Below are 26,755 nucleotides of genomic sequence, written 5' to 3'. Positions count from 1 at the left end.
AACATTTTTTTTTAGAATTGGGGGTAAATTTGGGTGAAAGTTGCGAATCTGTTGTGCATATGGTTGACCTGTTATCAGGTTTTATAAATTTGAACTTCAGACAAAAAGAAGAAGAAGAATGTATGTATGCATCGGGTGATGGCACTGCCCATCTGTCAATTTTTAAAAGTCCATGTGGCCCCTGAGCCAAAAGGTTTGCCCACCTCTGATCTAAACTAAAATTTCATATCTAACCAGGAAGGAATTTGTTTACCTATCTACACTATCATCTACCTACAGTAGATGAGCTGTGAAAACATGTGATGTGAATACAGACTGTCATAGAAAATGAAAAAAAGTAAACATACCTTTTAATACATTAACAATGGAAGTGTATATATTTTGTTAGACTGTTATTTTCAAATATTTCACTTAAATGCTGGACCCCGGAGGCTGGCAGAAAGTTGGTAATGTTTATTTCAAGCAGGGTTTGTTAATGAACACAGAATGGGCAATGCACACAAGCAGAGGTAAAAGAAGAGCAGAATGAGGCAGAATCAGAACACGCCAAATGTCAAACACGGATCAAACACTCAATATGCACATTAGGAAAAAAGTTAGTTTAATTAGTACTGTCACTAAAGATGATTAAAGAATCACTCATAGAATGACAGAGTCCAATTTCTACCTCAGTATTCTGAGAACCACAACATTTTAAATTGGAAGCACTCGAGAAGTAAAGAAGATAATATAGTTTACTACACACATATTGATTGGAAATGGCAAAATATCTGTACTAAACATGGGTAAACCACATAGGTTGTTAAGTATTGATTACACATGTGTTGAGGTTTTCTTTTTTTTCCTTTTTCTCTGAGTGGAAGATCTTTCCATCAGGTTGCTTCTTCCAAGTTAACTTGATGACCTGTCTTGGGTAAAGCTCCTTCACTCTCTGGTTCCACTAAAAAGAGCAAACACACATGAAGAGATATATCAATACTACAGCTGTTTTAACTGGCCTTCAGTCATCAATTTGTAATGATTTCTTGAATGTATTTTCCATCCTACTTTTTGTCCTGTTGAGGCCAGGGCTTCAGTAAATACAATAATCTACCAAACATCTTGAGGCAGATTGAGCCATAGATATGACACATGAGACACACTAAGTATTCAGCATTTGCATGTAATGGGTGGAAACAGATGTTTAACAATATGGGAGGCTTCCAACGTTGCATTATATACAGGAGTGCACATAAGTGGTGCACACGCACTCCCAAACTACATAACGTGCATCAAATCAAACCTTGAGATCCATATTCATCCACCAAGAAAAATTCCTTGTATTGTTTTTAAACTGTACTTGGTGAATAAAACTAACTCTGATTCTGAAAATGTTTATAGTTTAAATAAAAATTTTGTATTTATTTATTTTTTCTGGCAAATTGATCTACTGTATATTTCTTTCTTTTTTCTTTTTGTGTTTTCTTTAATGTTAATAAGGATACAATGTTATGCAGGGGTGTCCTTATAACAAAGTCATGGTAGAAGTGGGGGGGCACAACATATTTTCTTCTTCCTGGGGGGGGGGGGGGTGTATATTTCAGTTAGTCGGTTAGTTAGGCTGCACCCTATTGGCAGATGAGGGTGCCCTTCAAATAAATACACTAACAAAATTATCCCGATAATTTCTGGAGTTTATCACAATAACGATAAAAATTACGACAATCAAAACAATAATAAATAAAACAATTCCCAACAAACAGGTTCCTTACAAACACAGCTAAATGTGAATACATCAACACTCGACACATTAAAAAGGCTACAATAGCTGCTGACTGAAAGAGATCATGAGCTGATTTTTTATGGAATATATTAGTACATGTGGGTCACTATTAGTGTTTTTGTATGCAATTAATTTATATCCTCAGTTAAAGAAAATATATTAAAAAAAATAAATAAATAAAAACATCAAAAGCAGAAATAACTCCAATATTGTTTAAATTGCTAATGATTTTTTTTATTTTATATCTGATAATGAGTTTCATAAAGTTACGGTTGTTAAATATCTCTCTGATTTCCTATACTTACACTGGATCAAGCTTGATAATTTAATACTTCAGGATATTTTGGTAGAATAATAACAATAGTTACATGAGTCTAATGGGACCAGCTTGTGAACACGTGAAATATAATTACAAAATATTGTGTTTCACAAGTTTGAACGGATGAATATTGACATTAGTTTGATGCTAACATTCATTTCACATGACATGTGACATATTAGCTTTTATCGTTCCATACAAGTGTTAAATCTTACCATAAACAGTAAGCCGTGTACTTTTTACTTAGTCTATTCCTTTACTGGTGTGGTTAGCGTTAGCTCTCATAGTCTGTGTATCAGTGGGTTAGCTTAGCTTAGCTAGCTTTAGTTGAGTTTCTAGTTCATAATTGTTGCTACAGGTTCATCTCTGTCAACGTGGTTTTGGAACTTTGGGTGGATCTGGCGGAGGAACTTGGATTAGTTCACTTTGTTGAATGGTTGTCTGGTCTTAACTAAGTAGCGGTCCATGATCTATCGCAGCATGGCAGCTTCAGGTAGTCGTGATGAGCACCGCCGTTTGTGTGTGAGGGGCGGTGGAGCTGCCATGAACAGTGCTCCACTCCAAAGAATAATAAGCTGTTGAAAAAATACTTGAGGCCATTTTGGCCCATGGAACAATGTTTTTGGGGCATTCTTGGCTAAATTGTAAGACAAATTTCCAACATGGGATTTTATCGTTTCTATTATGGGATGACATATTATTACCAGTGAGAATGTTTTGGATGATATATCGTTAACAAAAACATATCGCACATTCTTAATATGCAGCATGCCTACATGCTTGTTCTGATAGGCCGAGTCGTTTGAAGGGCCCCTTCATCAGCCAATACAGTGTGGCCTTTGTGACGGAGCGGCCTTTAGATGAATTTTGTTTGGAAAAATGTAAAATTTTTGGAATGTGGTCAATGCAGTGGTGCGCTCTATAGCACAGATAACACAGAGACAGAGGTGGATACACACACACAATGTGGCTGTACATACACACAGAACTTGATTAACCCTCTGATTAGACCAGAATCAGCTCTCTGTACTGTAGAAGCACAGAGCAGCTGAACGCAGTCCCACATGGAGCAATGAAGGCAGAGAGCAAGAAACACAGGTCCCTCCTACCAGGTTTTTATAAGAGGGGCAGGGCCAGTGATGCACATCGGTTCTATGACGTCAGAGAATCTTGTTTTCATTCAAAAGCAAAAATTAATTGTAGTAGCCAGTGTTTTACCTTTAGTGGGAAGTCACCGACATTTTACAACAAATTAAAATACTTTGACTAAAATGTTAAGAGTTGGATTAGGATGGATCAACAGCACTACTTAATACCCAAATACATTTGTATCCAGCAGAAAAAGTGGTTAACACTTAGTAAACATCCAGCCATCGTTTATGATGAAAAACTCTTTACTTTTAACAGCAAATGAGACACTCCAATCAGCTTCATGTACAGTAGTCCCTCGTTTATCGTGGGGGTTACGTTCTAAAAATAACCCGCAATAGGCGAAAGCCACAAAGTACTCAGCTTTATTTTTTTTACAATTATTATACATGTTTTAAGCCTGTAAAACCCCTCACCACACACATTTCTCTCGTTTAAATCCTCTCAAAGTTCAAACCGTTGTAGATTTTAAAACATAAACCTGTTTTCAAACATACAGCACTTCAGAGTCACTAGCGCTAGTGATCAGACATTGATGCTGAACGCATTCAGAGTCTTTGTTGACGATGACGTCATGTCAACACGGACACTGGTCTGTTCACCCATTCAACCATGGAGTAGAAGCTGTGTGTGACCACCTGGAGCTGTATGACACAGCCTTTATAACCAGGACTAGACTAAGAAGGATTTGGCATGGAGGAGAATCAGTGAGGAGGTGGTAGTAGCAGGTAAAAGTTATCTCTGTAGTTTTCATCTTTGAAAGTCGGCACTGAGCTAGGATTGCATTAGCCGCTAATCACACCGGATTTTTTCACTGGTGGTTTATGTTTATGAGAGGAGAAAAAAAGTGTAGCTCCTCGCTTCAGCTGGATGAAGTGGATGTGCCACTGGTGGGCGGTGGGTGAATGTAGCATTAGCCAATCAAGACGCAGAACACAATGCGCGTTCATACGCTGTAAAAAAATGCATGCAAAATTGCACTGTAAAAAAAAAATCTGCAAAATACAGAGGCCGCAAAAGGTGAACCGTGTTATAGCGAAAGACTACTGTACATGTTTTTTTTTTTTTTTTTTATTTATTAAGAAAATACATTTAAGGACATGAGGAACATGCAAACAAAGGGAACTCCCAGAATCCCCAAAATTAGAAAATGAGTGATTAAGGCTGTAAGCAGTAAAATATAAGTCTCTTATCTTTTTTGTTGATATTGAACACCTTCCATTTACTACAAATAATGAGCTGTTTGTTCAATCTACATGAAAAGCTCATGGTTATTACCTGCAGTAGGATGTCTTCTGCTGACTCATGCAGATTCTCAGTGAAAGTCTTTGGAGTGACTTTCACTCTCACTACATTCTGCCAAACTGAAACTTTTAGGACATTTTAGAACAGGATTATCAGACATTCACTCCATCATCATTGCTTGGAATTGTTGCTAAAATCTTACCTTTGTTGCAGACAAAGTAAATGGCACTCTCGCATTCATAATCTCCCCAGTGGCCTTTATGTAAAAAAACACAGGGACCATTTACACCCTGGTTTGGTTCTCCAATGTTCCACTTTGTGTATGAAAGAAGTTTCCCATCCGACCACTTCCATGGATCTCTGTAGAGACCAATCCAGTTATATTCATCCTTAACCATTTCCTTCAACTGATTGTTCTCGGGTAGGTTTCTGACAACAGCGAGGTCAACATGATGCTTCCTGCAGTATTCCATTGCTGAGGTCCAGTTCATGGGAGTGCTTATGAACTTAAAGCTTGGAGACGCTGAAGATCCTTAGAAGAGAAATTAGGATTGTTTTTCCATTGAAAAATCTGTGTGAAAATGTCATCAGTGTCACATTCAAAATTGTTCCTCTAATTGTTGTTCCAAAGTCGCGCCAGTCGCGAAAGGAGATTTCAGCCAACCCTGAACCGTATGTTGGGGGGAATTGAAAATACCATGTTTGATTGATGATTACGGACAAACCAAGCATCGTCAACTTATAGTTTTCAATGATAAACATATTTCAAGTAACAATAACTAAACTGGCTAATTAAAAAAATGACATATAAATACAAAACAATATAAAAATATACTGATATTTCCGTCGACTTATAATGACTAAACTATAATTTTGTCACAGATTGAAATCCAATTAGAAATCATGATTTTTGAAAAGTGCCTATAAATAAAATGTATTATTATTGATGGGATAAGCAAGAGTGTAAAAAGGACAGTATGAGTTCTCACTTTGAAAAGGTACATTTACGAGGTACACCATTCACTAACCAAGTCCATGATTATTTTTATTAAGCTATTATTTTAATTAAATTTTAGTGCACAAGATGGACAGGTCGATGAGTGAAACAGCACTGTTTAGCTGATTGGTCACTGTTTGAAAAGCCTGGAAAAACCTGAATTTTTAGCTCGTGTGCAGCATTAGCTTTTGCAGCAAACTCAGCATTTCTACCTTGGAAATCGTTACCACTTTTCCGCAATTTTTTTCAAAGAATCAATGCTCCAACGGGGAAATATAATCTAAACCTTTGCCAGACTCACTGTTTACACCGTCTGACATGGCGAGTTTATCCCTCTTGACCTCATGCTCGAGAACTGAACAAGAGCATGATTTCCGACAGTGTGGAAAGGCTTATTGCATTGATCAATTCAAATCTGTCTGTGTATTTACAAATATTAATATAATCCAATATCAGGTTGATCAATGATAATAACATTTTTTAAAAGTGCAATATTTATATTTTAGTTGACTATATAATATAATAATATATTTATATAAAACAAAATCAAAATGCAATACTTTTATTACCTGACAAGATGTCAAAAATTGTGACGTAAGGACTTTGAGAAAATGAATAATTAATTGATGTTGCTAACATTACTGAACAAAATCAAACAGTGAAAGAAATAAACAAAGAAGAAAAATACTTTCTCTTTTCTTTCAACCAATCTTCTCCTGACCACAACCATTTTAATACTCACGTATTTCACCACAATATAATTACGGTGTAATCTTCTTCTTATCTGCTTAGGAAGGTTTAAACAAGCTCATGTTCCCTATTAGCAGGTGAAATGCTTGGATGAAAAGTCAACATTAAAGTTTAGGCTAAAAGGTTGCCTGTGTTAAAAAGTCTTGTCGGGGTTACCGGCAGCACAACAAGCTGGTGTGGCTTACGACCATAACAGTAGCCCTGTATATAGTTGTGTTCAACCCCTGTGTTAAACCAAATAAAGTCTGTTTGGATTGACCTGACCTGTCTGGTGTTTTGTAGGATACGCAGATGTTACAGAATGAAGGACTACAAAGCCAAGTCAAAAACCTTGATGTTCTGATTGACTCAGATCTTACATTCAGCAGTCAGATCAAATCTATCACAAAAACAGCCTTCTACCACCTAAAGAACATTTCCAGAGTGAAAGGTGTAATGACTCAGGAAGATCAGGAGAAACTGGTCCATGCTTTTATCTCCAGCAGACTGGACTATTGTAATGGTCTTCTGACAGGAATCCCCCAAGCTCGGGTCTTAACCAGAACAAAGAGATCAGAACACATTACACCAGTTTTAAAGTCTTTACACTGGCTCCCAGTCAGCCTCAGAATAGACTTGGCACTTTTTTTCTCTACTGCGTATGATTGAGAGAGAGATTTTTGGTCATGTTGTTGATGTAATGTGTGTACGGTTTTAATGGACTAACTAACTTTAATCCACTAAATCCCACCATAAAGGGTGTGTTTAACTGGTGAAAAGTGTGTCACTCAAGCTCGGACATCGGATTGCTGTCTTTTAACAGTTTTATTTCCATTCAACCCTAACTATTATTAGCACAATAACCGTGTCGTTTGCCAGCCAGGTAATCAACTGTAACGACATAAAACAAACACACCCACAACATTAACAACACGCACATATCATCGACTGTATGAACTGCACACATGGACATTTAAGTAGTTAACACAGGTTTAACATCTACACGTTAACTCACCAGCTCAGCTTCACCAGTCAAAACAGCGACATCCGTACAAATGAAATCCGACAGGTAAACACATACGCGGGTAACACACATCACGCCCTATATTTTCGTAGATTAATCCGCCACAAATAAAATACAGAAAAATGCGATAATTCCATAACATAATACAGGGTGTTTGGTTGGCGATAAATCAAAACAAATAAATTATACACCAACATGTGAAAATTAGGAGAATTCCACACAATGTGTTTGTTGATGATTTTAAATGTTTTTACTGGTCATTTTAAATGTTGTTATTCATTTTAGGCTGTTGAATGTTTTCTGTTGCTCTTTTAGATCATGTAAAGCACATTGAGTTGCCTTGTGTATGAAATGTGCTATACAAATAAACTTGCCTTGCATCATTTTAACAGTCAAACAGTGGATTTTACTGAAAGTGAAAATTTGCGTATTTGCCTCTGCAGCCATTTTGTCACAGACAGACTAACAATGGCACGGTACACCTTTACGCCTGAAGGGCTAATCAGAATAAAAAGGGAGGAAGACTTACCTTCACTTACTGACAACACACAGGGTCATGAAAAAAGCTACATAAACATAAACTGGACAAGCTAAAACACAAACCACATCAAACTCACTCTGCACTGTTAAAAATCAAAGATTTTTTATTTACTTTCTTACCTGTGAAGCAGAAAAAACCAAATGCTGAACCACAGGTGGTACCAAACCAAAGACCATTATTTGTTACCACACAGTTCTCCCTCCCCTCTGTGGAGTCACTGGGTTCAGTATTTGCCCAATTTCTGAAATCTGTTCCATCTTTAAATTCATTTTCCATTGACCACTTCCACTTTGAAGGATAGTGGCGCAGTCCAATCCAGACATGACGTGTGTAATATTTACGAGAAACCTCGATAACCTCATTATGCTCTTCTGAGTTTTCAATGGTGGCCAGGTCATTGTAGTTTTCCCTGCAGTAGTTCTGAGCTTCAGTCCAGGTGAGTGGTTTTTCAACAATGATGTATTCACGTGGATCACAGGCAGGCAGAAAGCAAAGTTCTGAAATGATGAAGGAGTGATGGTTGAATGGGTCCGGGTTACAGATACATTTGGTGCAGATGAGTAGTATTAGGTTTTAAAGTGTAGTTTAAAAAGAGTACTGAACAGCAGATATAGAAATAACTAAATTAATGCACCCAGCCTACATTTAACCCAGCTCCCCAGGCGCCGCAAAATGGCTGCCAACTGTTCCCCGGGGATGGTTAGTGAATTTCTCCATTGTGAGATCAATAAAGTATATAAAAAAAAATAATAAAACAAAATTGTTGCTGAAATAATTTCCATCCATAATTTACATAGTTCAGGCCGACTCCATTTGTAAAGCTTCGGGTCTGAACCAGAACAAAGAGGTCAGAACACATTACTCCAGTTTTAAAGTCTTTCCACTGGCTCCCAGTCAGCCTCAGAACAGACTTTAAAGTTCTGCTGCTGGTGTATAAATGTGTGAATGGGTTTGGTCCAGAATACATCAGTGACATGTTAGTCAGGTATGAACCCAGCAGGTCTCTCAGATCTATGGACACAGGTCAGATAGTGGAGCCCAGAGCTCACAGTAAACATGGTGATGCTGCTTTTAGTTGTTATGCTGCAAAGAAGTGGAACAAACTGCCAGCAAAGCTTAAGTCAGCATCTAATGTGAACATTTTTAAATCAAAGTTAAAGGCACTTTTTTTCTCTACTGCATATGATTGAGAGAGAGATTTTTGGTCATGTTGTTGATGTCATGATGATTTTACTGATGATTTTAATTGATTTTACTGATGATTTTAATTGATTTTACTGATGATTTTAAATGTTCTTATTGAGTTTAAACAATTGAATGTTTTATCATGTAAAGCACATTGAGTTGCCTTGTGTATGAAATGCGCTATACAAATAAATTTGCCTTGCCTTGCCTTAAACAAAATTTACAAAGTAGGATCTGACTCAAACTTAATTTCACACAAGTTTACCTTCTTGCATCAGTGTGTCCATGGGTTCTTAACGGGCCCATGTTACGCTAAATTAACTTTTCTGTGCTTTAAACATCATCATCAACAGTGTTGGGAACGTTACCTTAAAAAAATAATTAGTTATAGTTACTCACTACTTGTTTCAAAAAGTAACTGCGTTAGTAACTGAATTACTCTATAACAAAAGTAACTCATTACCAAGAAAAGTAACTATTTGCGTTACTGTTAAAAAAAAAAAAAAGTTGCTATATGTCAAAGAATTCACATTTTTTAGCTGCGTGTGTCATGAGATGCTTCATTAAATTTGAATTGCTTACAACGGATGTCAACAAAGTCTTCTCTCCTGTATATAATGTACACTTCACATACACGTTCTTGCCTTTGACCACAATTAATTTAAAGTAGTGTTTGTAACGTCACCTTAAAAATGACAACTTTTCGTCAGACTGCTCCACGCTCATCATCTCTGCTGCTTCATCTAATCTGCTGTGTGTGTGTTTGTGTTGCGTGTGCTGGCACGTCGCCTTAGCCAATCATAATCGCTCACCTTGTTTTTAACCCGCCTCCTCTTGCTGGCACATGTGTAAAAACACTGGCTCTGATTGGCTGCCATCAAACATGACGCCGCCTTAGCCAATCATAATCGCTCACCTTGTTTTTAACCCACCTTCTCACTACATTGAGTAAGAAGCCAGGGTTGCTTTTGGATAACAGTTTATTTAATCATTACATGTAACGCACTGCATTTAACATTCAGTTAGATGGAAATTATTTACTCAGTTTTGTAATGTCCAGCCAGCATGTTTTTTCTTTCAGTGTATCAGAAGAAGGGATGTACTCTACAAACCCATATTTACCCTTTAAACTTAACGGAATGAGGTTATGGTAGAAAAAAAACATGTTTTTGTAAATTCAAGGTTGTTGCAATTTATGCTAAAACTACTTGACTTAAAACTGTTTAACCCTTGTATTATGCTAAGGGTCAATTTGACCCATTTAGGTTTTTGTGTTGACCAAAGTACTGGTTATTCTTTCTTTTTCTTCATGAAATTTTGTGACTTTTCCTCATCTAGGGTCATGAACTGGTGTGTAAAATCTGGACACTTTGATGTGTAGTGGAATGTCTCTGCAGAATTTGTATACAAAGATGATGTTAAGGGTCATTTTGACCCGGACACTTTTATGTGGGTAATTAGCTGCACAGATCAAAAATAAACATGCCTCTTTGATGTACTTTATTTTAACTGCCCAGTTAATTGTATTTTGATTGCCAGAGACCCAGGTGTGTGTCGAGGAACTTTCTCTCCCTTGTCCACGTTGCTTTTCTCATGCCATCTCTTTGACAAACACACCAAAAATGAGCTCCAGATCCAGATTTTACATTTTCTGATGATGAGGAGGATTCAGACGATGAGCCTGCTATTGTCTCTCCATCGGATGAGAGTCAAGGAACGCAGCAATCATCATCCACAGAGGGGACATGGGCATCTAAAGATGGTAATATAAAATGGTCAAAATCACCACGCCAAAGCCGAGGTAGACTGTCATCTTCCAATGTCATCAAAACGACTCCCGGTCCTACAAGATTTGCTGTCACACGAGTTCAGTCAGCTTTTCAGCTCTTCATATCTCCACCAATAGAAAAGATTATACTGGAAATGACCAACTTGGAGGGAAGGCGTGTATTTCAGGAGAAATGGAAGCCACTGGATCAGACTGACTTGCATGCTTACATTGGAATTCTGGTATTAGCTGGAGTGTACAGGTCAAAGGGAGAAGCAACTGCAAGTCTATGGGATGAAGAGTATGGAAGGCCAATTTTTCGAGCAACAATGTTTCTGGAGACATTTCACGATATCTCGTGCAGGTCGACTTGAAAGAGACAATCTAGCTGCAATTAGAGATGTATGGGATAAATGGGTTGAAATTCTACCTTTGTTGTACAATCCTGGTCCCCATGTTACTGTAGATGAGCGCCTTGTTCCATTCAGGGGGCGCTGTCCTTTCAGACAGTACATGCCCTATAAGCCTGCCAAGTATGGCATCAAAATATGGGCAGCCTGTGATGCAAAATCTAGCTATGCATGGAATATGCAAGTGTACACTGGAAAGCTACCTGGAGGAGCATCTGAGAAGAATCAGGGGATGCGTGTGGTGCTGGAGATGAGTGAAGGGTTGCAAGGTCATAACATCACATGTGATGACAACTTCTTTACATCCTACCGCATTGGAGATGAACTTCAGAAGAGAAAGCTGACTATGTTGGGAACAGTCAGAAGAAAAAAGCCAGAACTTCCCAGTGAAATTCTGAAGATGCGGGGCAGACCTCTGCATTCCTCAATATTTGTTTTCACCGAGAAAACAGCAGTTGTTTCATACTGCCCAAAGAGAAACAAGAATGTTCTTGTAACGAGCACAATGCACACTGATGCATCTCTGAGCACCGGAGAAGACATGAAGCCACAAATGATCCATGACAATCTGGACAAAGTCACAGCAACATACAGCTGCCAGCGCAAGACTGCCCGTTGGCCCTTGGTGATTTTCTACAACATTGTGGATGTGTCTGCTTACAATGCCTATGTACTGTGGACTGAAATCAACCAGCAATGGAATGCCTGCAAATTGTACAGACGTCGGATTTTCCTGGAAGAACTTGGCAAAGCACTCGTCACCCTAAGCCTAACCCAAGATCCAGAAGCGACCCAGGCCAGCTCGATCCCCAGCTGCTGCAGCTGTCATTGAAAAGGTCAAGATCAGGTCATCCAACCAACCTGCAATGGGTCCAGTGGACACAGGTGTAAAGAAACCGCCAAGAGGACAGTAAAACAACTACCTCTTGTGTGAAATGCAAGAATTACATCTGCAGAAAGCACAGTTACATTATGTCCATCTTGTGGAAAGCATTGAAAATGTGAGGAGAAAGGGGCAAGTTAAATGAAAAAAAAAAACAAAAACAAAAATGCATAGGGAAAAACTTGTACAAAAAAGTTCTTAAAGTGTTGAAATTAAAAATTTATTGTAATGTCTCTTTTCTAAATGTTCATATAATCTAAAATAAAGTTGTTTTAACCTGTTTTTTGACTGTTTTGCATGGATTTACACAGTACGGGTCAAAATGACACGCAACATAATCAATGTAATTTTTTTCAACATAATAAAAGGGTTAACTTCCAAACGTGATTTCATGAATAAAAATTACCCATTAAACTTGAGTTGATGTACCAGACACCATGGTTGTTGTTTTTTGAGGTGTACTTGCAATTATGTATACATTTCCACTACAGGTACCCTCCAATCATTGATAAGTATGCAATCCCCCTTCCACCAAAAGTCCTTTCCCCTGCAGAAAATAGTTATGAGGCAAGTTAGTTTTACTCTACTGATGATGTGTTGTTGCATTAGTCATTACTAACACCACATGAACAAAGCTGTAGTAAATGTAACAGAGATTGCTGATTGTATACTCACCTATTAAAATAACAAGGCATTGTACTTTTCCTTCCATGTTTGGGATTATTCTGCTAACACACAGAAAGAATGGTTGATTAACTCACTCAGTGCCATTGACGAGATAACTCGTCATTTGCCTTTTTTTCACGTGGATTACTAGAAAACACCCTGGAGGAGGTCCCTCATCAATATCTAAGCTGTGGGGTGTTGTAGTGACCAACTGTGCCCTGAAGATAGCAGCAGTACACCTTTAGATGAGAGATTAGCCACTGATGCTACCCAGCAAAGGAGGAATAAGCAGAAACGAGTGAGATTATGGCGCTACAGAGTGATATTGTGACGTATCCAGCAGCTCACAGCTCCACATACTAACACAGAACATGTGTGGACATGAGTGGATTATTGATAATGTTGAGATGGTGAGATAAAACCATCAACTAACCGGGCCAAACGGGTCATCCCTGCGTGTGTGGGGGGGGGTACAAAATACCCACAGCCTGTGAGCCAGATAGCAAAATAAGAGGACATGTAGGAGGTAGAGGAGGAAAGGCGTTTACGAGACAGAAAATGGAGCTACGTACGAGGGTTGACGTTCCCAGCAGCGCACACTCGACCAGAGCATGTGTGGAACTCATGGATAGTGTGGCAATGGTGAGATAAAACGACAAAAAGAATGGGGAATGCAGTGACACTGCATGTCCGGGAGGAAGAGGAAGTTGCATGTGTGCAGAATGACGGGAGAGAAACTTGGAGAAATGCCAAAATACAGTAAGAAATCCATTCAGCTCTGACCCAGATAGATAAATAATAATAATTTTGCCATCAAAAGCCTGGTCTCAGTGGTTTTATTTTTGTGTTTTATACAAGGAAACAATGTTCAAATGTTAGAGTTGTCACTAAGGCAAAAAAAAAAAAAAAATAGCTTTGAAGTCACTGACAGGTTTTTTTTTAGAAAAAAGGCTTTTTTCTTTGCTCTGAAACTGCAGATTTGTGTAAAACTTGCTCTATTCAATGGCTGATTACAAAAGAATGAAACGAGCCAGAAACAATTTTTTTTTAATGAAATTAGAGGCTTCAATCTTTCAGAATCGAGTGTCAGATTTCAGATAGTCACACTAGAAAATATTCTGTGGGTCTTTAAAATCAGTCAAAATGCTCAAAAAACGGCTGGCACTGAGGGAGGTAAAAATCTGAAAATGGCTGGCACTGAAAGAGTTAAAAACACAAAATTGTATTCAAACAGAGCAGCAGGTTGTAGAGATTTGCACCTCTGCCTTTGAGGGCAAATATATATTAGTTGATATCTAAAGTACAAAGTAAATCCACTATTGTGGTGACATAACAGTTAAAGAGGAGGGAGAGGGAGTAGGTTAGGCCAACTCTCTCCCACACCCAGATTACAACCAATGTGTGGCCTTGAACAAGGCCATTAACACTAAAAATGCTTCCACTGCTGTGCACTGGGGCAGTCCACCTCTCTTTGGTGATAGGTAAACAGAAAAGAATGAGCTTCATTTCTATTTTTATATACGTATATATGGCATAAAATAATTTCTCTTCTCAGGGAACTTGAAGAGCCAAATTCATTAACAATGCTTTTATTGTAAAAACTTATATACATGTTGCATTTAAGTAACCTAACATTGATAGTTAATAACTAATTTAAACAGTTCAAAGCTAATGATTGATAACATTGGTACAAAATTATTTATTATACCTTTTATAATAGTTAAGAAACACAAAAATAAATCTTGTTTTTTTTCTTTTTAACCCATTAAAGACTAAGAATGATTTTTTTTTATAAGAGAACATGCATCCTACCTTCAATGAAAGAGCAACCTGTGGTCAGATCAGTAACTGAAGACAAACATGCTTCAGTTCTGCAATTATCGTTCTCTCAACCAAATGTGTTTGCATTTCATACAAAACAGATATAATTTGCATTTCAGTTGCATCACACTTATTTTACATTTTCAAGAGACGAAAGTTCCTGATAGTCTGTTTATTTGCAACACAAATAAGCAGACATCCTTTGTTCTTTTAGCTTTTTCTCCATCAGAGGACATATCGCCTGCTCCAAAAGACAGCTTCCATGTTGGAGAGTTTGGCCGTCCTGGTCCCTGATTTGGTGTGCTGAATCCACACTGCACCAGACCCTTCTTATTCCCTCTGCAGGTGAGTCCACACAGGATGATGTCACCCATTCAGTCTGAGCTCAACTGGATGAGATTGGAATAAACCCGGTCAAAAGGTGCCCTTATGGTTACCTTCTTGAGGCCTACAGTGCAAACACATGTTACTCTTTAGACTGGGTACACAGGGTCTCAATGTGTTGTCCTATCAAGGACTTTGGAGTTGTTCTTTGTCTAGCTCTCCTAGGACCACATTATCTTATGTAATCTGTATATGGGCAAAATGCCCTAGACTGTATAGGTTTTGAGATCATTAGTGAAAACAAACTCCTCCACCACAATAAGGCAGACCAGGCTTTTGGAAATTGCTTTAACTCTGCATGTCAAGACATTGCTTCCATTCCTTTCACTATATTTCCTTCCTTATCCATGTTGTTTCGTCTTTCACCAATACTGCTCGACAACTGTGAAGGTCCACTTATGAATTGTGAACTGTGTCCCGCCCAGTGGAACCTGCTCTTCTTGTATCCGACGATACCAGGCCCAGGATCACTCTTCTCCTCTGGCCAGCTGTGTTCATCTTAGAGCGACTGCAATAGCTCTATTTTTAGGAACAACCAGAAAAAGTCAGGGCCTTATGGAGTTAATGCAGCTTCTTTAATTCCTGTGGTGACAGGTAACACAGGTAAAATTGTGAAATTAAAGAAAAGCGAAACGCTTTATAGAGATAAAAATTTGACTCCTATAACATGTCATCCAAAAAGTCCACCAGTGTCTCCAATAAAGTCTTTAAAATTAGCTCTTCTTAATGTTAGATCTCTTGTAAACAAGTCACTAATAATTAATGATATTATTTTGACACATCACTTGGACTTTTTATTTCTTAATAAAACGTGGTTGAATGATGGTATCAGTAATACTATTCTCAATGAAAGTGCACCACAAGACTTTATTTATTTCAATAAGTGTCGTACTTGCAGGAAAGGTGGTGGAGTTGCTGCCATTTTTAAATCAATATTTCAGTGCAAAGAAATAACATTTGGTGATTTTATCTCCTTTGAATATATGTCATTCTTACTGAAGGGTGATTCAAGAGTTCTGTTTTTAGTCGTTTATAGACCCCCAAAATATTCTGGAGAATTCATGGATGAGTTTGCTGAACTGCTGTCAGTTGTATGCACTGAATACAACGTTTTAATAATAACAGGTGACTTAAATATTCATGTTGACAATAACATGGACAATACTGCCAAAGAACTGTATGCTTTAATGGATACTTTTGGTCTTACACAACATGTGACTGGTCCGACACACACTCAAGGTCACACTTTGGATCTGGTTATCTCTAAAGGTGTTGATATCTCTGCTGTTGATGTAAGAGACTTAGCTCTATCTGATTATTTCTGTGTCTTTTTTGACGTAGAGACTGTAACATCTGTTCCCCCTACTTCTGTGTGTTTAAAGAAAAGGTACATAAATGACAACTCAAGTGCACAGTTTATGGAAGCCATAGCAATGACACCAACATTGAGCGCTGAGACAGTTGATGATCTTCTGGATGAGTATAATAGAAAAGTCTGTAATGTCATAGATGTGGTGGCTCCAATCAAAACTAAGAGAAAACCAAACACACAGAAAACACCTTGGAGGAGGACTGAGATAATGCAGAATTTGAAATCTGACTGTAGAAGAGCTGAGCGTAAATGGAGATCAACAAAACTCCAAATTCATCTAGAACTGTACGAAATAAGTCTGCGAAAATTCAATGATGGCTTGTTCAAAGCAAGGGAGCAATACTTTTCTGAAATTATTGCCAAAAATGTCAACAACTCTCGCACGTTGTTTTCTGTAATTGAAAAGCTCACAACCCCCCCAGATAAGATAGCCCCTGAATTACTATCAGCTGGAAAATGCAATGAATTTGCTGTATATTTCAATGAAAAAATACAATCAATAAGGTCAAACATCAGAACAAACCAGCAAAATCACAAAAAGCTTGAACGGCTTCAACCACTGAGGGATGAGTCAACTACAATGTTAGAGTTTATTACAGTGAACCCAAAAACAATAGAGGAGACTGTTCAGCAGCTAAATCTATCAACATGTTGCCTTGACACAATACCCTCAAACTTCTTTAAAACTGTTGTAAAGTCAATTGTCACTGATTTGTGTCAGATAATTAACTGCTCATTCCAATCAGGCACCGTACCAAAATCCCTGAAAGTAGCTGCTGTGAAACCTCTGTTAAAAAAGAGAACACTGGATGCCTCTATACTGGCTAACTATAGACCAATCAGCAACCTTCCATTCATGGCCAAGCTCATTGAGAAGGTGGTCTTCAACCAACTGAGTCAATTCTTAACATTCAACAAAATATTTGATACATTTCAGTCAGGTTTTCGTTCTCATCACAGCACTGAAACTGCTCTTATCAAAGTGATCAATGACATAAGGTTGAACACTGATTCAGGAAAAGTATCTGTTCTCATTCTGTTGGATCTAAGTGCTGCATTTGACACTGTAGATCATACAATTTTGTTGCACAGATTGCAAACATGGGTTGGACTAAATGGAAAAGTAATGCAATGGTTTAAGTCATACTTGGAGGAGCGAAGCTATTTTGTAAGCATTGGAAACTTTGAATCTGACAGATTACCAATGTCCTGTGGGGTTCCTCAGGGATCTGTTCTTGGACCTCTTCTGTTTAGCCTTTATATGCTTCCTTTAGGACAAATTTTACAGAACTGTAAGGTTGATTACGCAGATGACACACAACTATATCTATCACTGAACCCAGATGACCATGGTCCCATTGAGGTGTTGTGTGACTGTTTAGAAAAAGTAAACTGCTGGATGAGTGAAAACTTCCTTCAACTAAACCATGACAAGATGGAGGTGATTGTCTTTGGTAACAAGGAAAAGAGGACTGCTGTCAGCAATTATCTTGAGTCTCGATCTTTAAAAGCTAAAGACCAAGTCAAAAACCTTGGTGTTGTGATTGACTCAGATCTTACATTCAGCAGTCACATCAAATCTATCACAAAAACAGCCTTCTACCACCTAAAGAACATCTCCAGAGTGAAAGGTTTAATGGCTCAGAAAGATCAGGAGAAACCGGTCCTTGCTTTTATATCCAGCAGACTGGACTATTGTAATGGTCTTCTGACAGGAATCCCCCAAAAGAACATCAAACAGCTACAGCTGGTTCAGAACGCTGCAGCTCGGGTCTTAACCAGAACAAAGAGGTCAGAGCACATTACACCAGTTTTTAAGTCTTTACACTGGCTCCCAGTCAGCCTCAGAATAGACTTTAAAGTTCTGCTGCTGGTGTATAAATCTGTGAATGGGTTTGGTCCAGAATACATCAGTGACATGTTAGTCAGGTATGAACCCAGCAGGTCTCTCAGATCTATGGACACAGGTCAGATAGTGGAGCCCAGAGTTCACAGTAAACATGGTGATGCTGTGTTTAGTTGTTATGCTGCAAGTGGAACAAACTGCCAGCAGAGCTGAAGTCAGCATCTAATGTGAACATTTTTAAATCAAAGTTAAAGGCACTTTTTTTCTCTACTGCATATGATTGAGAGATTTTTTGTCATGTTGTTGATGTAATGATGATTTTACTGATGATTTTAATTGATTTTATTGATGATATTAATTGATTTTACTGATGATTTTAAATGTTCTTATTGATTTTAAACAATTGAATGTTTTATCATGTAAAGCACATTGAGTTGCCTTGAGTATGAAATGCGCTATACAAATAAATTTGCCTTGCCTTGCCTTGCCTTGTACTCCAGGAACACTATCCTTTCTCACACCTCCTCAATCATTATCCTTTATTGTTCTCACAACTTTCTCACAACTACGAGATACATGTGATGGCTATTGCAGTATTCCACAGCTGTGCTCAGTTCATTGCACTACTTACAGGGGTGAAAAGCAACATATTACATTTACTCTCGTACTCTAATTTAGTAGCTTTTTTGTGTACTTTTACTTCTTTGAGTACTTTCTAAAATCAGTAATTTTACTTTTACTTTACATAAATTTTGTTTTAAATAACAGTACTTCATTACATTGGAAATAGATTCTGTTCCAGAGTAAAATAAATCCCGCACTCTCATCCCACGCCTGTTTCTGTTACATAAATTACAATATTTAATTTCAAGTAAAACCATATTTTTCATCAGTCCCCAGGTGTTTACTGGTGAGTGAGGCCGGGGGCCCCGCAGCACCAGATTCTCTCTTCCAGTGCAGCACCTCGTTCACACGGGGCGATCCTAGCTATAGATTTCGCTGGTCCCTGTAAGGTAGTTAAAAATCGTTTCATAGGTATCATGATTCACATCGATACTGTGAAAATTAAATCGCAATACTTTTTTAAACAGCAGAGGGTGCTATCCAGAAGCGTTGGCGGCAGGCGGAATCTGCTAATACTTTCTTTCTGGCCGCCTTATACTCTTATGCATGTTCATAAATGATTCCTTACCCCTTTAGCACCGAAAACAACATCTGTAATATTACGTGAATATCTGTAAAAGTCACCTTTTTCTCTTAGCTCTGTCTGCTAGCATAGCATCTCTTCTTCACTGCAAGATATCTGCATGCCAACCGACCGCTGGGTTACCAGCGCCCTCTGCTGGTCCAAACAAATATCTGACGTAAATACAGTAAAATTACTTTTTTTTTTTTTTTTAAAGTCCAATTGTTAAGGCAGAAAATACATTTTCAGTTGCACTTTTAAAAAGAAAAGGAACTATTATGCAGTTTTGCATGTTTTTACTATAGAAACAGAATTTAAATTAATAGGCTTATTCTTCATTTGTATTATTGCTTTATTAATTTCATTCAAGATTTATTTTTAGTTATATTGCATTGTTTTGAGTAGTTTATCAAGGGATTCTTTTGACAATGAAAAATAAAAGGAAAACAGTATAGTTTTTTTCCCCCCAATAAATAAAGGAATATTTTTCAGTCATCATTTTTCTACAGTCCCATTTTGTAAAATAAATTGTGAGAGAATCGTATCGTGAACCCAGTATCGTGAATCGAATCGTTTGATCTTTATACATGTATTTGTACTTTTTTGCATGGGAGGGACGTCCCCCCCCCCCCCAAAAAAAAAGTATCTAAGTAACTTGTGCCGAGTACATTTTAAGTGATCTACTTTTTTACTTTTTCTTGAGTAGATTTTTACACCAATAACTTTACTTCTTCTTAAGTAAAATTTCAAAAGTAACAGTACTTCTATTTTTTTTCTGTACTTTTTCCACCCCTGATTACTTACAATGACAAGGCTCGAGTTACTTAGATAGACTTTTACAAAGAGTGCATTATATAATGACATTTTAAAATATGTGTATTCTTTAAAAGTGCTCCAAGAAGAGATTTTAGGGGCTTTCACTGATTTACCATCAGTGAAAATGGTAATTAGCATTCGTTACTGAGTAAAAATATTGGCCTGGAAAAAAAAACAAAAACTAATGCAGTATTTCTAGTGCTCATGTACCAGCAGTGCAGTCCCAGCTGAAAGTAGCTGCGTTTCCATTACCCTTGGAAATCTGTAAAATCTAAATGGTGCAATAAAAAATGCACTCAAAAATCACTCAAAATTTTTTTACGCTTCCGGAATTTCAGGCGTTTCGATATTGAAATGTGTCCCAAAAGCGTTATGGGAACACTGTCTCCGCAAATACACGTCACATACCTGGTCACATGACCACTGCTCTCCGAGAACACATGTACAGTACGGGAAATTTCTTTGTATTGTGTTACGGCAGAATTTACGGTTGACCTCATTTGAGACATGATTCATTGCTCTGGTTGAATGATGGAATCCAGGAGGAGCATTGATGATTTTATAGAAAAGATTTATTAAGACTAAGACTAAGTAAAAAAGAGAGTACAAAATTATGTCCGTCCGGCCAGACGTTCGATGACAGAGTGAGACAGTTCTGATCCAATACGTATATTCCCCTCAGTCCCCCTCCCTCCTCCCCCCAGGAGATAGAGATACAGAGAGAGGGAGGAGGTGAGGACAGAGGGAGAAAAAAGGAAAGACAGTTTGTTCTTTTGGGTCTAAACAACCAGTCCTGTATCTGTCGGTTGTCATAGAGACGGAGGAGTGTGCGTTTGTGTTTGTGTGTGTGAATGAATGGATGTGTATGGCGTGTGTGTGTGACATGTGAGTGCGCACACAGAGAGTGCCTACGCACCTGTCCTTGGGAATGTTTTGGGGACTATGTGAGTGTGTGTGTAAGCATATCATGTGCTTTGGACAAGGCAGTCTGACCCAGAGTGAAGACAAGTTAAAGTTGAAGACATGAGAAATCACACAATGAAAAGTTACACCCCAAGGCTTAAGGATTAAAATATAAGTAATTATATTATTAAGCATAACTAATTATTCTGCCCCAACAATCCACTCTTTTTGGACAAAGTCCAACACAAAAAAGCGAAATTAGTTAGTAAGTTGTTTAACTTTAGCACAGCCCAAAACACATAAAACATTAATCAAAATTAGTGTAATTCTAGCGCAACCTCATGGTCCGTAGGACAAATGATATTGACACCGTTATAACACTATGGATATAAGCATTATTTTTTTTCAGGGGACACTGCACAATAAAATCAAATATCCTTAGCAACTAACATCATTGGTGATCAATGAATGTGGAATATATATCACTAGTAGCAAAAACACACATGGTATAAATGTCAGCACAGCACAGCAACAAAAACATATGTAGGTGTCATCAGTAAGCAGAGTCATCATCTGAGACATCAAAAACACTCATCATAAACACTTCAGGCTGGGCTTCCGGCGGCGGAAGGGTTATAGGACGTGGCGGTCTTTGTTCATGGCGTCAAACGCCTCTTTTGGCCACGGTCTGTAGGTCTAGGACCATTCTACTTTGTGGGACCATTAAGCGTATATTCGTGATTTCCCCCAGAGAGGCCAGTAAGGGCCAAAAATGACGCGTTAACAAAGGACTTAAACCTGTATTCTAAGGTTTCGACGCGCAGCCGTACCCCAGATCGTCGTGTGGATGAAAGCTATTAGTCCCGGGTGTATGAATGTGGGCACATGTGTGCGAATTATGTGCGGTGTCGCATTCAGGACTAAGTAAAATTGAAATTATGACCGGGAATCTGGCCTAGTTTGCGAGTTCCGTTTCTGGCGAAACAGAAGGGAAAAAAGTGTGGATCGCGTGTAATCTACATACATAGCGGAAGATGTGTCATCGCGTAGTGTAGTCAGTTTTTTTACTGGCGGTTTAGAACAACGGTTGGGGTCCCCCATGCCGAAATTAGAGTGAGACAAATAACAAAAGGAGTCGGAAGCATCCATTGGTATCGGTTAAGCGGGGGTGTGTTGATGACACAGGCATGTAAGAACAAAAACAGTTGGATAGGCCCCCTCCTTTTAGCTTGATAGTGCGCGTATCGGTACCTGGTGTTCGTGAACATTGGTCGCAGCTAAAGTGTTGTGGAGGACGATGTCGTTTATCCAACGTTTATTTCTGCTTGCATTCGTCACCCTGTAAAAAGAAGCATTCATTAGGAACAACACTTGTATTCATTGGTTCAAGTCCAGTGTCCTCGATTGTCCCCCTGGAGGCCAGGAGCCAGAGGAGTACTGGAACCGCGGACAGGACCATCGCCCCAATCGATGACCAGAACACGAGTGACATGAAACGACAGAATAATGGCATAATTCCAGCCTGCTCCTGGGGCATAAACAGAGGGGCTCGTGACCTCTTCATCACAGCGGGAAAATGCTTGTGATCTCCCACGATGTCCTCAAGGTTGGATTTCAAAGGTTTCAACAGACCATATGCCCCGTTAGAAAGATTAGCTTGTAACCCCGGGGACTTTTCTTCTGCCCTTCGTTGCAACTTTCAGGGCACACAAAGGCTCCTCAAAACACTGCTCCTAATCCAGAAAAGAGGAAACGCTCCTTACTGCGGTTCCACGATCAGTGGTGATGTTGGTACTTCCTCCGTTGGACCAGTCGCCTCAAGATCAAGGTCGACTGGTGTTGGCACCTTCCTGCAGTGTGATGCGTGAATCCACGTGGCTCGCTCTGCGACCTTCACAGCCGTGTGGGTCGTTCGTTTCCGGTCGGCGTTGTAGATGATTGGTTGTTGTCTGTGGAAGGGTAGTCTCCACACACCTGGCAACCTCTCTTGGGATCGGAAGGTACCTGAACAGAAGAGGGGGAAAAACACCAAAACAAAACTCTTGGGATTGGCTGGTACCTGAACACAGGCGCGATCCCACTACTGAGGCTTTAGCTGGTACCTGGACAGAAAAAAAAAGGGGTGGGGGGGGAAAAACACTCACCCAAAATAAAATAAAACAAAATAAAATAAAATAAAATAAAACGAAATGAAATAAAATAAAATAAAATAAAATAAAATAGAATAGAATAGAATAGAATAGAATAGAATAAAATAGAATAGAATAGAATAGAATAGAATAGAATAGAATAGAATAGAATAAAATAAAAGTTTAGGGGTGTTAGGTTTAGTTAACTAACTAAATGAATAGTTAGTATGGCCAGGAAGGCAGAGACAGGTCAGAGGTCAGGATCTGAGAGCTTTTCAGATCCTAAAAGGTGCTGCTGCACAATCACACAATGGTTAGGTGTGGGTTAGTGAGCTTTTAGCCATGCTAGCTCTGTAGCCCATTCGCACGCGAGTGGGAAAATATGAGGCTGAAAGAAAAGCAGGAAGTATTAATTCGATTTTCTTTTCCTGGAGTAAGAAGAAGCACAGCTGGAGTTGCAGTGATTATCTGTGGTACATCTACTTACCTGGTGAGAAGCAACAATTTTGAGAACCACTGTTTACAAGGACATGCAAGTCGGACGGAGAAGGACATGCAAGTCAGACGGAGAAGTGTGGAGTGTGATTACATGTCTTCTCAAGATGAAAACATACAATTGGGAGACATGGAGATGTGAGAAAGCTAAATGAGTTTAACCAAATAAATAAATAATGTTATTTATTTATTTAAATTGTTTGTTTATTTTCTTTGCTATCTCTTATTTGTGAAGGAGAAATCTTATTCTATCCTTTATTTATTCTGAATAATGTTAACACTCCACACCTAATTACATAGCCTAATTCTTTTATAGAGCTGAATTTGTCAGTTCATTTATTTCATTATTTTCCCTCATAATTATTATTTGAGATGTAATTTACTTAATTTTGAAGGTCAATTGGTGGCAAAAGTGTCTCCTATTCTGTGTCTGAACCAGAGTTTAGCGAGATTATTGGCCCTTTAAGGTTAGACAGAATTAAAGTTAAGTTGAGTCGAACAATCATATTGTCTTTTGCTCTCTGTATTTATCCCATTCGTAGGGGTGACGAGCCCCAGCACGGTTTGGAGAGCTTCCTTAAATGCTTGGAAGTTACTTAACTTTAAACTATCTCTTATTTCAATCAATTATCAAGAATTTCAGGAGGACCCTTTTTTAAATCTCAGGCGACCCAGATTGGGCCACCAACCCAATGTTGAGAACACTTAATTTTTCCCTTAAACGTGTCTAAACCCAGTGAAGGTGTTTTATGGTCTTGCACGCTAAGTGCTGTTGGAACAAGAAGAAAATGGTTGGAGGGTTTTGGGGTATATTATTTTCCTATGATAAAATATAAATCAAAAATCAGAGGGACGTTGGCCCCTCCCTTCCCTTTTTTTACATAAGAATACATTTGGATTCTTAAAACCATATGATAAATATCATTGGAAAATCACTTATCTGATCATTTTGGATGTGTCTCCGTTTTCCTCTCTCTTGTGTCCGCCTGCCTTTGTGCCCTCCAACCTCCTCGACCTCCTTCTCCTCAGCCATAAAGGTCAAAGCCAGGGTCAACTGTACGCTCCTTTTGGAAATTTGAAGATCTGTCCCCACTTTTGCAGTTGGATTGGAAGTCTCTGTAGTCTCTGGAATAGATATTATGTTAGAACATCCACAATATGTCATATTGTCACGTGTCTATTTCAATCTATTTCCCCTTTGTTTCCCAGTTACAGTTATGGACAATACTTCCCTTTAATTCTCATCCTTCATCATAAGAAGCAGTGACCAGGCATGGCGGCTGGAGGAGACAGGATCGGAGTCGAAAAGGCGGTGGCATTCTGTTAGGAAACACTCAGAAACAGAAAGAGAGGAAACCATTAAGACTTAACTGGATAATTTAAAATATCTCTTTTCTTTAGTTGGATCTGATTCGTCTCCTTACAGCGACCTGTATTTTGGAAAAAGCTACATAATAACAACAACTAAGACGAAGACGTAGACAAGTGCACACCACAACGAGTATACACATATAACAACAAAAAACATGGACACTGAACATGTAAGGTCAGTCAAGGTCAAAGCCAGTCATTCCACTGAAAGTGGTACCATATATAAAAAAAAACGTCGTTTGGTGTTTTTAAACACCCAGAAAAAAAAACCCTTTAAAACCTGGTAAACTTTTTAGAAGGCCCAAGGCCTAAAACCATAGTTCTTTTAACAAGCAGCAGTGTTTTCTGAACACCCCACTACATAATTGGCAAAAACAGGGAGAAGATCTAGTGCATCAAAACCCAGGAGGAAAGGAAGGTGAAACAGAGGAACATGTGTAGTCAAACAGCCATTCATCGGTCAATCACTCAATGACACGTCCACGGCACATTCGCACTCACAACGCGGTTCTCTCAGGCATACGTAACGTGTCATCATTCAGTCACTCATGCACCGCACACGTTCATGCCTCAATTTTCACGTCCATGCATTCACAAGGTTTTGCTGCAGTGTCTAAGTGGAATATAGGTCTCATCTAACCCACCAATGGCGATAGCCAGTCCACCTCGTCTCTCGGGGTCAATGAGCTCTTATTGCCCCCCCATGCTTGGCAACCTTTTAGTGTTAATTAATTGCTTTTTACTGGTATCGTCTGATTACTAAGAGGTACGCTCCTTTTTACTTCCGCCTTGGCGGAGTCTACACTTAGAGTATTGTCCCTTGCAGTACTGACAGTCTACTAGCTGCTGATCAAGCAGCAATCGCACGGCCATGCACAATAACCAAACTCAACCCCGGTCCGCGGGGGAAACTCAACCGCTGTCCATCTCCAGAAATGTAAAAAAGAATCTCTGAATCAGCAGGAAACTCAACCACCGCTCTTGAAAAATAAGAGTTTGGGAATAACTCAACCACCATAAACTCCAGAAGTCTAAGAAAAAAAACCTCTGAATCGGCAGTCTACTCAACCGCCACTCTTGAAGAATAAGAGTTTGGGAATAACTCAACCACCATAAACTCCAGAAGTCTAAGAAAAAAACCTCTGAATCGGCAGTCTACTCAACCTCGGTCTGCAACCTGAGGGAAACTCAACTGTCAGAACTTTCTGGGCACCTCTAATATCACTCAACATTGAACGGAGCACGCAACCTCTAATAACCCTCACTCTAAGGGAACGTAGAAATTTGTTCAGAACGGTACTCGGTTACCAAGCATGTATCAAATCAGGTGGACCGCTATCCCCCGAAGAGTGCTTTCCCTAGCAAGGTTTATCCTTTTTCTGCACATTAAACCAGGACTTCTTGTTTGAAAAGTAATTGCCTATGTACTCATAGCAACTAATGGGACATTTTTTCTCAGGAAAAATTTGGTACCCCCCCCATGCTGTCGAGTGGCTTTGGGCCGGCCAGACAGTCCGACGCGGTAAGGGGGAGGAGCGCAAAATGAAAATAATGAATGTTGAACTAGGCTGTCTGTCGCAAGCAGCTTCAAAAAGGGTAAGGTACAGATTGTTTACGAGGGTATCGGTCAAAAAAAATGTCAAAATTTAAACTTGTTGAGGTTGCAGTCCTCAATCTCTGTCTCAATTTTCCTGAAATTGAGTAAAAACAAAAGAGAAAAAGAAGAATCGTTCAGAAATAACAAAGGAGAAAAA

At 38.8% G+C, this 26,755-nt stretch overlaps 1 protein-coding gene across 1 annotated transcript in view; it reads right to left on the bottom strand.

Moving 5' to 3' along the window:
• Window positions 1–590: 590 nt before the first annotated feature.
• The window catches only part of LOC114478461 (macrophage mannose receptor 1-like), a 46,484-nt gene continuing 20,319 nt past the window's right edge, over window positions 591–26,755 (bottom strand). Inside the window, exons 3-7 of the mRNA XM_028471558.1 lie at window positions 14,491–14,526; window positions 7,886–8,263; window positions 4,678–5,007; window positions 4,509–4,600; window positions 591–940 (exon numbers count right to left, since the gene is read on the bottom strand). Coding sequence (XP_028327359.1) covers window positions 803–940; window positions 4,509–4,600; window positions 4,678–5,007; window positions 7,886–8,263; window positions 14,491–14,526 — 974 coding nt within the window. The 3' untranslated portion in view covers window positions 591–802. The remainder of the gene's footprint in view (window positions 941–4,508; window positions 4,601–4,677; window positions 5,008–7,885; window positions 8,264–14,490; window positions 14,527–26,755) is intronic.

Source organism: Gouania willdenowi, chromosome 16, assembly GCF_900634775.1.
Source record: "Gouania willdenowi chromosome 16, fGouWil2.1, whole genome shotgun sequence".
NCBI classification, from domain to species: Eukaryota; Metazoa; Chordata; class Actinopteri; order Blenniiformes; family Gobiesocidae; genus Gouania; species Gouania willdenowi.
The sequence above is the reverse complement of the archived record's forward strand: the minus strand, read 5'-3'. Positions and strand labels throughout refer to the sequence as shown.